The following is an 18,731-nucleotide window of genomic DNA, read 5'->3' as shown; positions in this document are numbered from 1 at the left end:
AAGGTCCTAATTTAAATCCTGCTTCAGACACTTACTAACTGTGTGAACCTGGACAAGGCATTTAATTTTAGCATACGTCATCTGTAAAATGATAATAGTAACATCTACTATACAGAGTTGCTGAGAGGATAAAATAAGATCTTTATATTATCATTATTCTTGTTGTTGTTATTCATAACAAATGGTCACTTATTTTCTGATTAAAGATTCTAGTGACAGTGAGTTTACAAAACCTCCTGAGACAGCCCAGTTCAGTTTTGAACACTTAATTGTTGAGAAACTTTCCTTTTTGCAGAAATATGTTTCTCTGCAAGTCCTGCCTACTTCTGTTAGTTCTGTCCTCAGGGAGATGACATCTACAACACATATTAGTATTTAAATTACTACATATTAGTAATTTAATTAGTAATTAGTAATACTACATATTAGTATTTAAATACTAATTTCTCCCTAAGACTTTTCTTTCAGAGGCTAAAGATCTTTAGTTCCTTCAACTTTTATGGAGGATATGAGGGACACTAAATGCCTCCTTCCAACAATATCCTTTATTTAGCCTAAGAATGAACAAGATTTTTTGACGGCCATGTGACAATGTTGATTCATTCTGAATTTATAATTTACAAAACTTTTCTGACTTTTTTATACCACTTTTTCCACTGTCTAATTACTCTTTCCCCCATTCTGTATGTGTGAGTTAATTTTTAAAATCTGAGTGTAGGATCTTACATTGATCTTTAGTATATTCAATCTTAGTCTAAAAAACGGGAAATGAAGTTAATTTGACATTAATTGTTCTCAATTTACCATTCTGGCTTTATTGATCTCACTCTAAATGCTTATAAATTGATAATGATACCTGAGCATTTTTCCAGTAATCGAAGTCAAGCACACAAGCTTCCCACCCCTTTAAATTCTTAAATGGATCTATGATCTCATCAATGCAGATCACAACCCATCCATGACTGCCTATCCTGTACCATCCTCATCAATATTCTCCCACACATTTGCCACAGCTCATACTAAGTGCTTCTGTGTCCTTTTAGTTTATTGAAAGAGATCCAACTACTGTTTGTAGGCTTTCCTCAAGTCTTCTAACATCCCAAGAATTTAAATGGGCGTACAGACTGTCTATCAGTTATGCATTGCTCTCATATCATGTCATTAGCTCATCTTTTTCATACATTTCTTTGATGAAATCACTGGCACCACTTCATAATTCCTTATTTGTTCTGTGCTGCAGCCTGCTTATATTCAACATGCACCTAATTCATTGCCTTTTGGTTGATTATCATCTTCAATTCTTTGAAGGCTATAATGTTCCATCATAAATCAGCAGATTTATAAATAATGCTCCAATCATAAATCAGCACTGATACATGACCTCTACTCTAACTGCCCCATTCAATTGCATATCATAACTTAGAAATCCACTTGGTTTTTCCTGCATGGATAGTTAGGCTGAACTCTTTGAATGACTGGATCTCATTCAGAAGTTTGTGCAACAGTTTTGGGCTTTATGCAATCTACACAATGGAATCCCAAAACAAGAGCATATGTAGGCTCTTAATACTTATAGGAAATCCATCCTCAACCTGGACTCTGTGATAGATCTTATCCAAGAGTTAACAAACACTTCTGGAAAGCATACATATGCTTTATACCTAACTTGATAGTAACATATGCAGGGTTGTTGAATAAGGTTCTTGATAATTTTATCTTATGTAATTTAAATATATAAATAGGGGACAACTTATGGGAGTCAGGCCTTTAAGAAAGAATTGTCTACTAATGAATTAAATGCTTTTAAATAATCATCAACCAAAAACAAGGTGAAATCATACATTCTTTATATGTTTCAATCAATTGTGAAGATAAAAATGTGATCTTCTACTATGGAATATCACTTTTGAAATTCACCATTTTCCTTTACATTATTCCCACCAAAAATGTCCTCAGTATTTGTGTAGGTTATTATCACAAATTTTTTATATAGATAGGAAAGTAGACATATGAGTTTGTAGTTAGTTTTCTCGGCATTCTCTTTTTGGTAGTCATAAAGTCTGAGATTTTTTCCCACACATTTGAATCTTCCTCTTCAGATAACTTCAGAAATGATTACAAGCTCTAGCACTTACTACTTCTGTGACTTTAAGCAAATTACTTAATCTCCCTGAGTTTCAGATTCATTATCTGTAAAATGAAGGTGTTAGACTAGATCATCTCAGAAGTCCCTTCCAGCTCAAAATCCAAGATCCCATGACACCCTCAAAATTGTGGTGTCTTGAGCACAATCCAGCTGCTCTTCCTATCTGTGTGGTCTTAAGTTGTATTTCCACTATCTCTATTAGTCCACATCTAGGACTGTGATGCTGAGTCCAAATGTGACGGCTCCAATGACCCGGACGGTAAAGAGAATTATGAAATTCCATGCAGATCTTTTTCCTGTTTTGTCAGTTTGCTGTCTTACTTCTAGTTTCATTTTTAATGCCCTTAGCATTACTCTGGGTCACTCACCAACTTTTTTTAAGCTTTCTTCCCAGTCCATTGCTTCTCACTGCTTGATGAGGCAATACTGCTTGCAAGCTTTCACCTTCCTCTTCTGTAAGATTTTACAAACAAGTTTATATTCTACAACATTATTCCTCTTAGCTGCCATATCTCTCTCTGCTTGGCAAGTAAATCAAGTGTTTCCTGACTAAGGAAGTTTTAGGCATTTTTGGTCTCATTATGGCAAATGATTTACTTAGGTTAAACTTCTCTTTGAAATTTTCATAAGTGTTAATCAACATTCACTTCCATCTACATCACATTTTTGACATAAAAAATCTCTTAAATCAGCCCCTTTTATTCATTATAGCTTTGTATTAATTTTTATCTTTGCTCTTAACAAATTAATGGTATGACTGTACACAGAGTTAATTCAGGAATGGCTGTCACGTCAGTAACAAGTCATTTCCTATCTCTTAAAATACGGTACATTACATTTTTGTGATGTTATTTTTTGCTTGTCATGTGCACCATCGTACCACTTTATGTTTATCTCTATACTGAACTCACTTAATATCAAAAACATTTATTTAATTTGATTTAATCAAGTTCCTTTAAGTTTAATCAAATTTAATTTAATCAAGTTCTTTATACAATTTCTCCACCTCTTTCTCCTCTACAACAGTTTTTGGTGCATGAATGATATGATTTTCAAGGTGATCTTTTTGAAAATATTTGAGAAATAAAATACTAGATACACTGTCCTATTAAATGATGTCTCTGTTGTCTATGGCCTCATGATAAAACCAATTCTACTAATTCCATTATTGGCCTCTCCGAAGAGAATCTGTGAGCCATCTGTTCATTTAGCTGCAACTCTTTTTGCTTCTGGTTTCATTTATAGTGAGAATGTCAAGACTGTTAAAATTGAGTTCCTTTTGTCATATTTCTCCTTGTTGGTCACTAGACAAAGATGTCAAATTCAGAGTAACAGCTAAGTTTATGTTTATAGATCATCTAACAACTGTGTGATTATAAGCAACTCTGGCCCTTTTTTCTATCTCTGTCAATGCAGAAACTGAAAGCAGACTCACAAAAGTAAAGACCACTTTATACAGGTTGTCCTTAAAGTCTAAGAGTAGTTTAAACCTTTATTAGCTGAAAATTTCACTAAAACTTTTGGGAAACTTAAAACTGAGGGACCCTGTAGTTTTCTTTGTTTCATGGCCTGCCAAGTCCAAAGAATTCATCAACAAGAGACCAGCCTAGCTTTGAATACCTAGCCAGGCTGGTCTTCAGAAAGCAGACAATTTTGGCTATCAAAACTATACTCCAAAGCTCTGAACCACTGCAAAGCATTCTAGATCCTACACTGGGAGGGCATAGCCTTGAAGAACCCAGGGTTACCCCTGTGCCACAATAAGGCACAGAAATAGAGTTCTGTTGGACTTTCAAATCATAGTGTGAAAAGTGAGCTCTTGGGGCAGCTAGGTGGCACAGTGGATATAGCACCAGAAGTCAGGAGGACCTGAGTTCAAATCTGCCCTCAGACCAAACAACTGACACTTACTAGCTGTGTGACCCTGGGCAAGTCACTTAACCCCAATTGCCTTAAAAAAAAGTGAGCTCTTTTTTTCTTTTTTTATCCTTCTCTCTTATGGCATATCTCTTACTCCTTCCAATTTTTCAAAAATCACTGATAGCTACTAAGCAATAACTTCCATTGGTTTCTTGTCAGTACCCTAAGATGCTGCTGACTGAAGACTTTCTTGAACTTACTGAAATCAGCCAGATGCTCTCCTAGCATCTTCTGTCTTAGCCTGGGCATTAATTCCCTGTTAACCACTTCGGTTCTAGCCTTCAAAGTTGAAAGAGCATACTCCTTGGTATCAAAATATGACTGAAGTTTTGCCTTCTCTGTGTTGTTCATTATGATGAATCCCAACCAGTGATCTCATTAGCCACAACCAACGTTTCCCTATCTGGCTTTATTCTTCTTGCCTCCAACACAGCAACCCTCCACTCCCCTTCTTTAGCGCTCACCACGAACCTCATCTTGTTCTGAACTCTAACATTCCTGGCACTTAAAAAAACCTCGTTTTTATTAACACATGTTGATTTTATATCACATCGATTTCTGAATATATAATTTCCTTCTTCTCTACCCAGAGAGTCGTTTCTTTAAAAAAATAATAAAAAATTTAAAAAAGCAGTTCAGCAAAACTAGCCAACACAAGTGCAAATAACAGTAGTCACCTAATTGCAATGAAGGGTGGCAAGTACATTTTCTCAATTCTTCTACAGGGCCAAACTGGGTCATTAAAACTATCAAGCCTCAAATTTCATTTTGTTTCAGTTCTTTTAACTTTACATCACTGCAGTCACCATGAATATTTTCCCTTGTTCTATTTACTTTACCCAACAGAAATACAAATAATTTCCATTCTTCTCTGAATTCTTTCTATTCATCTTTTCTTATCACATTCACATACCACAGTTTGTTAAGCTATTTTCTAATCAAGGGACATACTTGATTCCGGTTGTTTCAGTGCTATTATGAAAATTTTGGTGCATATAGGACCTTTCTTTCTATAATGGACCTCCTTGGGGCACATGCCGAGTAATGGCATCTCTAGGCCAAGGGGTATGGACTTTTAGGCACCTTCTTAGTAAAATTCCAAAACGCTTTCCAGAACTGTTATAGCAATTCATAATTCATAATAATAAAACAGTGCATTAGTGTGTTAATATTTTTCTGTATTCCCTCAGATACTGACTAATCCTATTTCTTGTCATCTTTGCTAATTTGCTAAATTAGGTAAAATTTCAGAGTGGTTTTAATTTGTATTTCTCTTATTATTAGTGATTTGGAGCAATCATTCATATGGTTAAGTTTGTAATTCTTTTAAGAACTATTTGTTCATGACCTTTAGTCACTTGTCCACTGGGCTATTGGTCTTACATACTTATGTAAATTAGACACACACATATATAGGCTATCAGAAAATTTTCAAAGATATATGATACAAGGATTCCCCCCCCCAAACTGACAGGTTCTCATCTCATTCTAATTGCATTGATTTTGTTCATGCAAAAGCTTTTTAGTGTTGAGTAACTGAAGTTGTCTATTTCATGTTTTGTAATTGGCCCTACCACTTATTTCGTTAAGAACTCTCCCCCTAGCTGTGAAAAATACCTGATCGTGTTTTCTTCTATTCTCTTGTTTCTTTTTTCTTGTTTTTCTGTGTGACCCTAGCACTAACTGTTAAGTTAATTTAGGTAGTATTTCCATTTTTATTATATTGTCTTGGTCCAGTCATGAGTACTGAATGCCCATCAAGTTACTTAAGTTTTTCTTTATTTATTCTTTTTAAAAATTTATTTATTTTTAGTTTTCAACATTCACTTCCATAAGATTTTGAGTTCCAAATTTTCTCCCCATCTCTCCCCTCCCCCATTTAAAGACAACACACAATTTGATATAGGCTCTACATATACATTCATATTGAACCTATTTTCACATTAGTTATGTTGTAAAGAAGAACTGGAATCAATGGGAGGAACTATGAGAAAGAAGAAACAAACAAAAAAAAGAGAGTGAATAATATGCTTCGATCTGCATTCAGACTCCATAGTTCTTTTTTCTGGATTATTTATTTTTTTAAAGAGTATTTTGTAATTGTACCTAAGAAGGTCTTGAGTGTGTCTTAATAGATTGGCTTTCGGATATTTTTGGCGTTTTATAGGTATTCTGTATGAGATTGCCCTGTTATTTCTTTCTGATTTGTGTTTTTGATAAACAGAAATGCTAATGATTCTTGTGGATTATTTGGTATACTCTTGCCTTACTAAAGCTATTCCTAAGTTGTTTCTTTGCTGATTCTTTGGTATTTTCTAAGTAAATCTGTAAACAGGGATAATCTTGTCTCCACTTTGCCAGTATTTATGCCTTTGACTTTTTTCTCATGTCTTATTGTTAGCACTGGCATTTTTTAAAACTATGGCATATAATAGTGGGGAAAGAAGGCAACCTTGCTTTACTCCTGTATATTGCAAATAATGCCAGCCATGCCTTGATGAGTTTTTAAAATAAATGTGTGTTGTGCTTTGTTAAAGGACTTGGGGGCATCTGTTGAAATAATTCTGTGATTTGGGCTGTTTTTTTAAAAAATATGAATATATTAATTATTTTTCTAATGCTAAACTTGGGCAGAGTGAGTAATTTTTTAAAATATACTGCTGTAGTCTTTTTGCTAGGATTTTCTTTTCAATTTCTTCTAAGCGTCTATTATTCTATTTTGCAAGTAAAACACAAAACGAACAAGTCTGTTTTTTTCCTCTGAACAACTCAATGCAATTTTCATAATTTACATTATGTCTTTATGTGACAACTAGCAGAAGAGGAGCAAAATGAGTTTAAACTGCAACATGAAGGATTAGAGTTAGACTTCATATTCTCTGAATGGTGAAGACTATGAACATTGGAATGGATTTAAAAATTTTTATATATATATATATGTATATATATGTATGTAGGTATGTATACATACACACATATTTGTATATATACAATGGTGAGAAAGATATTCCATGCCTATGAAATTTTTAGCTAATGGAACCACAGGACAAGCTAGCTAGAAGAACTGAAAGTAAGAATGAGAGAGGGCTGTTTGCCATTCCATAAGAATGGCAAACAAAGGAATTTTATAGTAACTTAAGAAGAGTGGAAAATGTGGTTTAAAAAACCCCCAAAACATGGTTGTTGGACTATCTGAATGATTTCATAACATACAGGAAAGATCTGGAAGAGCATGAGGAAAGACCTCTGGAGGTAACAGATGGGTTAGAAGCCACTAGTTTAAAGCTGCTGATAGCAAGTACCAGTTCTTCTAGGGTACACATAACAGCTTAGTAGAGTAAACACAGACCCCAAGAAGATAGAAATATTAACACCCTCTCCAAAATTATGCCCAAAGAAGTAATAAAAACTGAAGATATTTCTGGTGTTTGGTAGATAATGTTGGAGATTTGTGGAAACCACTACTAAGTTTCACAATGATTTTATATGTGATTATATCTTTGGGAAAATCCACAAATAGAAGGGGCAGAAAAAGAGCAATCAGTCCTTGACTAGTGGCATCTTTTGGAAATTGCCAAGGTGAGAAATGTGATCAGACATTAAGAACTTGGTTGGCTACCTTATGATATGCCAGTAATGGCTTTTCCTGATTCAAGCAGTCCTTTGGATAGATGGCTTTGGAACTAGCTTTGTAACAAGAGAGTACTGTTAACCAAAAGCCAATCCAGTAGAATTCTCACAGATATTAAGGCTCATTATCTTATCTACAATTTAAGAATTCCTGGTTTTGAAGCAGGCTACCACTTAAAAGTTTTGTGACTATATGCATAGACTTGGATTCTACCTAGTGACATAGCCTGACAAGCACTAAGATGGGATGCTGTAGATGTGGGAAGAGTCTGGAGCCAACTATGAGTTCAACACATATAAACAGTCAAACAGGACCAACACTGATGCCAATGCTCTATTTGATATGGTTACTGTGCACTGGCAACTCTAATGAAGAAGATAAAGGCTATTTATGACATGTTATAGAATGGGCTTACCACAAGAGTTTGGCTAATAGCCTGGGACTTCCTCTGAAGAGCGCACTATCAGTAGAAAATAATAATGTAGCACTGGGCCAACCTTTCCAATCCCTACTGACCATGTGTGATGGCGGTGAACTCAACTCTAAGACAAACGTTTTTAAGAAAATGGACTTAGAGCAGGAGTTCTTACCTTTTTTGCAACATGGACCCCTTTGGCAGTCTGGCAAAACCTACGGAACCACTTTAAGAGTAATAGTTTAAATAACTGAAAGAAATGCTAAATTTCAGTTAAAGGTTAGTGAAAATAAAGAAGTAATTTTTTCCCCTAAGTTCATGGACCTTCTGAAATCTATCCCTTGGAGGTCCATGGGCACTAGGTTAAGAACATTTGCCTTATAGGAAAGTAGTAAAGACACGTGTCCCTAGATCATACTACCTTGGAAGAACTGAAAACTTACAAGGCCCCAGAATTATCTCTGAAAACAGATACACAAACTCCCTGAAATTTGGGACAATGCCTTCTCCACTCTGGAAGCAGAGCCCCTCTTTAGCACAGTTAAAAGTCAAGAAATAGGCCAGAGAAATGAGCAAACAACAGAAAAAGATCCAGACTACAGAAAGTTACTATGGTATAGGGAAGATCAAAACACAAACGCGGAAGAAAACAAGCCAAACCTGCTACATCCAAAGCCTCAAAGAAAAATATGAATTGGTCTTATACCATGGAAGAACTCAAAAAGGATTTTAAAAATCAAGTAAGAGAGGTAGAGGAAAAATTGGGAGAATAAATGAGAGTGATGCAAGAAAATCATGAAAAAAAAGTCAAAAGCTTGGTAAGGGAAGCACAAAAACACTGAAGAAAATAACACCTTAAGAAGCAGAAATAGACCAAAGGATAAAAGAGGCATAAAAATCCAATGAAGAGAAGAATGCTTTGAAAGGCAGAATTAACCAAATAAAAAAAGAGGTACAAAATTAACTGAAGAAAAGAATTCCTTAAAAAGTAGAATTGGCCAAATGGAAAAGAAGATACAAAAGCTCACTGAAGAAAATAATTCCTTAAAAATTAGAATGGGAGGGGGGCAGCTAGGCGGCGCAGTGGATAGAGTACCAGCCCTGGATTCAGGAGGACCTGAGTTCAAATCCAGCCTCAGACACATAACACTTACTAGCTGTGTGACCCTGGGCAAGTCACTTAAACCCTATTGCCCCCCACCCCCACCAAATTAGAATTGGGCAAGCAGAAGCTAATGGCTTTATGAGACACCAAGAAAGAATCAAACAAAGTCAAAAGAACGAAAAATTTTGAGTATTCCTGATAAAAAGACCAGAGCTGAATAGAAAATCTGACTTTCAAATACAAGACTCAAGAGAAGCAGAAAAAGATAAACAGGAAAAAGAAATCATAAGGGATTCAATAAGGTTAAACTTTATATTCCTACATGGGAAATGATATTTTTAACTTCTACAAACTTTCTCATAATTAGGGCATTTAGAAGGAGCTTACATAGACAGAGGGCATGGATGTGAGTTGAACATGATGGGATGATTATCTAAAAAAATAAAATTAAGGAGTGAGAAAGAGGAATGCATTAGGAGAAAGGGAAAGGGAGAGGTATTTGAGATATCCCATTTACACTGTAGGTATCTTGTATGTATAGAGTTGTTTATATATTTTCTTTTCCTTCAGTATGTGAACTCCTTGAGGGCAGGGACTACATTTTTGCCTTTCTTTGTATAACCAGCATGTGGCACAGTGCTTGGGACACAGTAAGTACTTAGTAAAAGCTTATCAACTGATTGAGAAAGAGCATCAGAGAAACAACAGGGAGGAGATACACACCTCTTTACCTGAGTTGAATCCAGGAAGTAAAAAAAAAATGTAACACCTGCTGGTAGCTTGGTGGTATAGTGGACTTGAAGTCGGAAGACCTGAGTTCAAATTTCACCTTAGATACTTAATACTTAGCTGTGTGACCCTGGGCAAGTCACTTAACCTCTCTCAAACTCAGTTTCCTCATATGTAAAGTAAGGATAATATTAGCACCTACTTCACAGAGTTGTTGGGACGATCAAATTAAATAATATGAAGTGTTTCACAAACCTTAAAGTGCTATGTAAATGATATCTATTATTAGAAAAGGAAGGGAAGAATGACAATTGAACATTTGAAGCTAAGTAATCTGTATGAAGCTCTTCTAATCGTGGGAGAAACTGGACCTTGTTAGGAGGAAGTAACTTCTTGTTCTCCAAGAAAGAAGGATGTACATTTATGGGTGTCATCATCAAAGAGTTCATCCTACAAAGGTCTGTGAGAGAAGAGATTGCTGGTTGTTGGGGACTACTTGATTGGGGTGAAGAGATAGTTATCTGTTGACATGATAAAGATAATAGAGTGGTTTTATTGAGACAAATGGGGACAGCCTCCTGAGATCTCCCAAGCCTGACAACTACTACCAACTGCTGGTCATAGAACCAGAAGAAACATTAGAAAACATTACTTGGGATTATGAACTCCAGAGCAAGAAAGGAAAGAACTCAGGGTACAGATAATATTTTCATTACTGCTGCCAACTGAAGGTAGAGACTTCAGAAATAAAAGGTAGATTTGGGAAGTGAACACCTAGTTAAGAGGTCCGAGAATGGGATTCGGATGTCTAGACCAGGGCTTAAAGTATTTGCCAGGGATGGAATGAAACTATTGAGGGCCAGTAAAAATATCCCCTTCTGATTAAGAATCTAGACAAGAAGTCTTTGAGCAATAAAAGATCAGAGAATGTAAAGAACAAAATTAACTATATATAACAGCTAAAACAGACACTATAGAGAGCAGCAAATACAATAAAGGAAAAAAATCACAGAATTCTAGGATCTCAAAGTTGGAAGAGACCCTAGAACTTATTTAGACCAGTCCACATCCGAAGAAGAATCCTCTACAAAGCACTGTGGTATAGTAGAAAGAGTAATGCCTCTGGAGTCAGGGAATTTGGGTTTGTGACTTTGGCAAGTCACTTAACCTCCAGAGGCCAAAGTTTCCTCAACTGTAAAATGAAAGAGTTGGACTATGACCCTTCTCTACAATAAATTCAAAAGTAGCCATACAGGCTTTACTGAAGATCTAGAGTGAGAGAGAACCTACTATCTTTCTTGGAAGCCTATTCCATTTTTTGATAGCATTAACTGTTAGAAAGTTTTTCATTACCTCAAGTCTGAATCTGTCTTTTTTCAACTTCCACCTACTGCTATTAGTTCTGCCCTCTTGGGATGAGCAGAACAAGGCAATCACGTTCTCTTTCTCTCTTTGCCTCCCTCTGTCTCTGCCTGTCTCTCCCTCCCTTCTCTCCTCTCTCAAATTTAATAGTACCTTCAAATATTTTAATACATTTATTAAGATGTCTTTTCCCCTCCTCCAATGTAGTCTCTTCTTCTAAGACAAACACCCACTGTTGCTCCATTCAATTAAGGGAACAGATTTAAGGCCCTTCTTTATCCTGGCTTCCCTCCTATGGACACTATCCATATTTCTGTTGTATTTCCTAAAAATTGGTGTCAAGAAATAATACTTCAGAAGTGGTCTACTCAAGGTAGAGTACATAACTCCCTAGTTCTCCACACTACACCTCTCCTAATACCACTTAAGATTGTTCTGGCTTTCTTGGCTGCCATATCATGTTGTTGACTAATATACTAAAACCTTCAGATCATTTTTAAATGCCCAATATTCTATAGGAACCAACATCTAATAAAGGATGTTAAAGTAGATCCACAGAAGCTAACATTCAAGAGAGAATCTCACAGTAAAATCCATGGTCTCAGATATCTATACCAAAATGCAAAATATAGGCAATAAACAGAGTAAACTAGAGATTCTAAAGCACAGGGCAAGTTTTGCCTCACAAATATCACTGACACTTTAGAGGATGACTCATGACTGGACTATGGCTATTGAAAAGTATGCCTTATTCATAAAAATTGAATAAATAAAATAGGCAACAAGTAGCATAGTATATTAAGAATATATATTCATTTAAAGAGGCAATGTGGTATGGTGGAAAAAGAGATGGTCTTGGAACCAGGAAAACCGAAATGTACTTTACAAAAGTTGTCAATGTTGTAGCAGTTAGGTAAGCCGGCGAAAATAGCTTCCTGGGAGGTATAAGATGGAACATATGAGTTTTCTTCCCACATATGTTTTCCTTCTAGATTCCTGTTCACAGGTTCCCCAAGTGGGCAATACTGCCCTGTGAGGTGCTGGAATGATCCAGGGGGGCAAGAGTAACCTTGGGTGCAATAAGGGGACATTGAATAAAAATAAGGAAGCAATGTAATCATAAGGAAAGAAGAGACTGAATGTGAGAGATGCTCTAAAGGGAGAATCAACAAGACTTGGCAACTTATTGGATGTGGAGGAGAGGGGAAAGAGTGAAAGTGAGAGTAGAGGATAGGCTTATCTGTATTTAAAGTGAAGAAATTTAGGATCAGATAGTTTAAGTGACTTGCCCATGATTACACAATTATGAAATGTCTAGAGCAGAATTTGAACAAAGATCTTCAGACTCAAAATCAAGCACTCTTGATAACTTGGTAACACCAAGTTACCTCTCAAGTAGTCTGGTTGCCAAAATTGGCAGAATAAGATAACCAGGAACAAAGCAGGAATGCTATAGTTTTTCCTTCCCATCACCTTATGTCTGAAATTCAGATGTTACTCACAAGAATCCAGCAGCATAGGAATCAGAGAGGTTGTTTGTGCCTCCAGCTGAGGTGGTTACAACACCCTCAAGCCAAATCTTCTTCCCTGGGGTATATGTGTTTACCACCTGTTTATAAAACAAAAGCCATGAAAATTATGAGAAAATGAACCTCTTCTCCTTGCATGCCAGAAAAAACACATTTCCCTTTAGCAATTACATCTTCCTGTGTGCTCTTCCTAGGTCTTAGCCCTGGATTGGGTAATCCTAAATGAGAGGTTCTGCAAAATGATAGTCTGCACATGCTGGGAACTTTTCAATTTATCTTTCAGAGCGAAGCAGAAATGGAGATTGTCACAGGAAGGACTTGTTAAGTACTTACTGCCTCACCAAACCCTGAGCTAGGTGGTAAAACAAAATTTCTCCCTTCATTGAACTTAAAACAGTTGGATAAGACAAAAAGAAAGATAACTATAATGTAAAATGTTACATGGTTAGAAAGTTGCACAATGAAGTGCTATAGAAGAGTAGAGAAGCAAGAATGCATCTAGATCCTCTGGACAATAATACTACCTCCGTCTCTAATCCAAGGACTATAATACTGAATGATTCATTATAACTTTTTGACTAAGAATTTATGAAGTATTTATATGGTACTTTTGTCTTTTCCAGAAGATAATAATTTACAAGTATGGAAGCTCAAAAGGAAAAATGAATCTCTATATACAGATATAAGAAAAAGGAAAAAACAACACAAAAAGTCTCTAAGAATGAATGTAGATCACAAGTTGAAAATGAATCAGTGTGACAAGTTATTAAAATATGGTATGTATTATTCCTACTGGGACATATCAAAAATGAAAATCCTATTTAGGACACTCAAAGTAATCTTTTTAATGATTAATTTTATTTATTTATTTACTATTAACTGAAACCAAAAAAGATAATTTTCACATATGTAGCAGAAGACAAAAGGAGATTCTACATATGAAACCATGAATCTGCATGTCACACTGCTTGTTTTTTTAAGGCTCTAATAAATTCCATGTTACTGTTAAAGCTGTCCTGCTCATCTGTGCTTTATTCTGAATTTCCTTCTGTTCTTTTTGTGTATTTTAAAGCATATGATTGTGATAGAGTACTATTGTGTTATAAGAAATGACGGGGGGGATGGTTTCAGAAAAATCAAATTATTCCCCACTCAGCTTTGAAGGCTGTTATTCTTGGTTCTAAATCTATTCTGGCAAGATGGCGGAGAGAAGCCAGTAAGTTGCCTGAGCTTTCCCCAATTTCCCTCGGAAACAATGTTAAGCCTCTAAAAGAATTATGAAATGACAAAATCCATAAAAAGACAGAGTGAAACAATTTTCCAGCCCAAGATAACTTAGAAGGACTTTAGGAAAGGCCACACAGCTCGGTGCAGGCAGTATCCAGGTGAATCAACAGGAGGCTTTTAGCCATGACACAGATCAGCAACTGAGGCCCCGTGGTCCTGGCTCAACAGGCCAGTAGCACAGCAGACTAGTTGTGAGGCCTCCAGCCTCAGCATAGCAGGCAAAACTCTAAGAACTAAGGGTACAAGAGGTGGAACTAGGCTGGGCCACCCTAGTGCAGTGGACAAACCACCAGCCCCAAAGGCCCCACCACAGTGACCAGGCCTCTGGCTCCCAGTGCAAAAAGTTTGGGACGGTGCCCCCTGTACCCTAGGAGCAGAGCTCAATTTTTTAAAATGAGCATAAACCAAAAAAGAGCCCTGACCACAGAAAATTACTATGATGACAAGGAAGATTCAAGTACAAACTCAGAAGAGGACAACAGTGTCAAAATGCTCACATGCAGAACCTCAAAGGGGAATAAGAATTGGTCTCAAGCCCAAAAAGTCCTTTTGGAATAGCTCAGAAAGGATTTTTAAAATCAAGTAAGGGAGGTAGAAGAAAAAGTGGGAAAAGAAATGAGAGTTATGCAAAAGAATTATGAAAAATGAGTCAACAGCTTGGAAAAGAAAGCAAAAACTTGACTGAAGAAAACAATTCTTTACAAGTAGAAATGGCCAAATGGAAAAGGAGGTACAAAAGCTAACTGAAGAAAATAAGTCCTTAAAAATTAGAATTGGGCAAGTGGAAGCTAATGACTCTATGAGACATCAAGAATCAGTCAAACAAAATCAAAAGAATGAAAAAATAAAAGAAAATGTAAAATATCTCATTGGAAAAATAACTGACCTGGAAAATAGATTCAGGAGAGAGAATTTAAGAATTACTGGACTACCTGAAAGCCATAATCAAAAGGAGGACGTAGAGAGCATCTTTCGAGAAATTATCAAAGAAAAGTACCCTCCTATTCTAGGACCAGAGGATAAAATAGTTATTGAAAGACTCCACCGATCACCCCCTGAAAGAGATCACAAAACGAAAACTCCAAGGAATATTGTAGCCAGGTTCTAAAACTACCAGGTCAAGGAGAAAATACTGCAAACAGCAAGAAAGAAACAATTTATATATCAAGGAGTCACCGTCAGGATTACATAGGACTTAGCATCTTCTATATTAAAGGATCAGAAGGCTGGGAATAAGATATTCTGGAAGGCAGAGGAGCTTGGATTACAACCAAGAAAAAACATGTTAAATGTTTAATCTCATTTTATTCAGATTATTTTACTGTATAGAGGCATAAAGTAATATATACATATAGACATTATATAAGTGGAATATCTAAAGTAAAATATCTTTGTTTAAAAAGGACTGATTGCTATATTAACTGTGTGTAACTGCTGTATACACATTAGTATGTCATGTTGGTGGAAACATGAAAAGAGTTTCAGTACACAGTACTGGATATTGTAATATTATTAAAAGGATTCAGCCTGTATCACAGCACATTTACATGGTGTTATATTACTGACAGAACAACAGAAACAGATTTTAACTACTTCACTGTAACAGACAGGATTGCCCAAGGCCTCCTTACACTAGTCAGATCTCCTCACATCTAGGAGAGATTTTAATATATGCAATATCAGGTAGAATGATGATACAATCATAATTTTGGTAGGTTAAGATATCTCTCATTGATAGCTAACTTAAATTCTTCAAGTATCTGTGATTTCATCTATTTTCCTAAGTTATGGCAAATTAAAAAAAAATAATTCCCTGTGGTCATTGTTCTGGTAATGAGCGTCCAAAAATGAAATGTCTTGTCTCTGGACAATAGCCTGTTGCCTATCCTGTACTTGAAGACTTTCCAGACTGGTAGAACTAGCCAGGAGCTTTCATTCTATTTTCATAACCATTCAACCTTCCTGCAGTGGAGAGGCGTGAATGGAGGACCCCAGGGAAGTTTCAAGAATTATGGAGCTTAACAAGTTAATGTTGGCATTGAGGCATCTTTTCAGTTTCACTATACCTTCCACGGCTTGTTATGACTCTAAGTATTTTTAAGTGAAATAACTGAAAAGTGGAACAGGCTTCTCTGTCATCTGTGACTGAAAAAGAGAAGATAACTCAGTAAAACCTTGATTTTCTGGGGAGCATTATACAAAATTCATGATGTTTATAAGACTTTTCAGTGGGAAGGTATGGGAATTTTAGGTATTAAAGAAACATCCTTTGCACAAAAAAAAACAGCTCAGAAAAAAGAACCCCAAACCCCAAAATTCTGGTCAGTTAGCTTACCAAAAGGAATGAACCACTCTGATTGGCTGGTGATGGCTATAAAAGACCCTCCTTTTCAAGCAAAAACCAAGTAGTGGGGAAGAAGCAACCTGAGATAGAAAAGACAAGAAAAACATGGAGAGAAAAGAGTGTAGTACAGATTATAAGCAGTGACAGCTAGGTAGAATTTAGAGGTATTAACAGTGCTGCCAGCAACAGACACCCTGAGGGAAGAGAAGACAGCCAGTATCAAACAGAAGGCAAAATAAGTCTACACTCTAGACAACTACCCATAAGACAAGAGTCTGAAGTATATCAATTATCACACTTCAAAGCATCCCAGTAAGTACAGTTCAGAAGCTGAGGGATACCCTAATCAAGGGGCAGGGGCAATTGAGCTTTGGAAGAAAGATGAAAGGAGTTGTTGCCCAAAGCTCTATAAATGGCATGAATCTTCCTTCCACTCTGTGCAAAGTCACTGAACTTTGATGAGCCTGCATTTCCTTTTAACAGAAAGCTTCAAACAGCTTGTTATAATAAGAATTCAGCACCAAACAGCTCCCAAACATCTGTGACATTTTCCCGCATGCAGAGTCCAGGGAAAAGTGATCTCAAGCTTAGAAAGCACAGGTGGCAAAGGAATAAACCAGAACTGCTGTTGCTGTATGTACTTTTCTCCCTTTGTGAGGTGTTTGGTTCTTCTGAGGCATGGTATAATTCCCTGCCGAGTTCCCTGTAGAGTAATGAATCTAAATCCAGTCCATCGTTGGCTCTCAATGCAGACACTGCTGAATCTGTGGCAAAGGTGGGACACCAGTGAGAAGATGAAAATTCCAAAACCCTCCAGACCTTTTGAAACTAGCAAGGTAGTCTCTGGCCAAAAGGGTGGTGAAGGAAAAAAAGAGGCCTTTCCTCTCAGATTGGAAAGTTCCTCTTTAGTGGTTTTTCCTGGGATGTTGAAACTTGCTTCAATATTCAGAATAATCCAGGCTCTGAATTAGCTTGATGTTTTATAGAGAACCCCTAGAACATGACTAGGTTTTCTCAGCTAATCCAATAAGATTCCTGTGCAAGAAAATCCTTGAGAAGGCCATCTACAATGGGTACCTCCACTTCTTTTCCTCATTCCCTTCTTAACTCTTTGAAGTCTGGCTTCTGATCAATCTCATCATTCAAACTGCTCTCATCAAAGTTACTAATGCCCTCTTTATTTGAAACAAAATAAGTTTTTATTAATGCCATTTTAATATCACCATTCCTCCACCTCCCAAAGTGCCATTCCATATGCCAAAAAAGACTAAAAACAGACAAAGACAAAAAAAAGGAAAACAATCAGCACACCTGATCAATATATCAAAAAAGTGTGAAAATATGTTTAATGTACCACAATTACGGACCTCTCATTTTTGTAAAATGGTGGAATGGGAATGTGTGTTCATATCTCTTCTTTGGAGTCATACTTGTTCTTTGCAAAAATTGATAGAAATACAGTATTCTGAAAGGAGGCAATAACAAGAAATCATACAGAAGAAAAGCAATTAAAGGAACAGAAAATTCATGATACAAAAGAAATAAATCAGAAAAATTATTATGATTGATTTAAAAAATCTTACTCTTTCAAGGTCTTGATCTTAAGAAAAAAGAAGGAAAAAAGAATGTACAGAGAAGAAAGACGAAGAAAGAGGGTGAAACATCTCACATAAAGTGGGTCCATGAGAAAAAGAATATACAAGCATGAGGGAAGGAGCTGAGGGAACAGGCATATGAACCTCCCTTTCATCTGACCAGAAAAAGGAAGGATGAAAACACACACACACACACACACACACACACACACATGTTTGATGGAAACCTCATAAGGGAATTAGGTAGGAGTAGGGAAAGGGAGTTATATATTAAAAGGAAGGACAGATTTAGGAAGAAATTAGTCATAAGTAAAACAAACTTCAACTTTGGAGCATAGAGTGTGAATGGGGGAAATTAAAAAAAACTGAAAAAGTAAAAACCTGTGTTTGGGGACTGGGAATGGGGAAAAGAAGCAGGGGAGCAAAAGCAGAATACATCAAGCATCGAGTACTGGGGCTGATCACATTCCCTTTCTCACTGTATTCTTTGTAAAGGGAAGGTGGAGGGCAGAAAACTGAGGAAAATGTGTAATTACATAGGATGAAGGGAAATAAACAATTAACAGTTATAATTGTGAATGTGAATGGAATGAATTCAGTCATAAAATAGAGGAAGATAGTAAAAAGTATTAGCAAGCAGAATCCAACAATATGTTCAGAAGAAATAC

General features: G+C 36.3%; 1 protein-coding gene across 1 annotated transcript in view; it reads right to left on the bottom strand.

The window, feature by feature from the left end:
- Window positions 1-18,731, bottom strand: part of HPSE2 (heparanase 2 (inactive)) — a 703,572-nt gene that overhangs the window by 148,764 nt on the left and 536,077 nt on the right. The window contains exon 8 of the mRNA XM_027857706.1: window positions 12,811-12,917. Coding sequence (XP_027713507.1) covers window positions 12,811-12,917 — 107 coding nt within the window. The remainder of the gene's footprint in view (window positions 1-12,810; window positions 12,918-18,731) is intronic.

This window comes from Vombatus ursinus, unplaced genomic scaffold (assembly GCF_900497805.2).
Source record: "Vombatus ursinus unplaced genomic scaffold, bare-nosed wombat genome assembly UNPS02000749.1, whole genome shotgun sequence".
Lineage (NCBI taxonomy): Eukaryota > Metazoa > Chordata > Mammalia > Diprotodontia > Vombatidae > Vombatus > Vombatus ursinus.
Note: the sequence above shows the minus strand (reverse complement) of the source record. Positions and strands in the feature narration are given on the sequence as shown.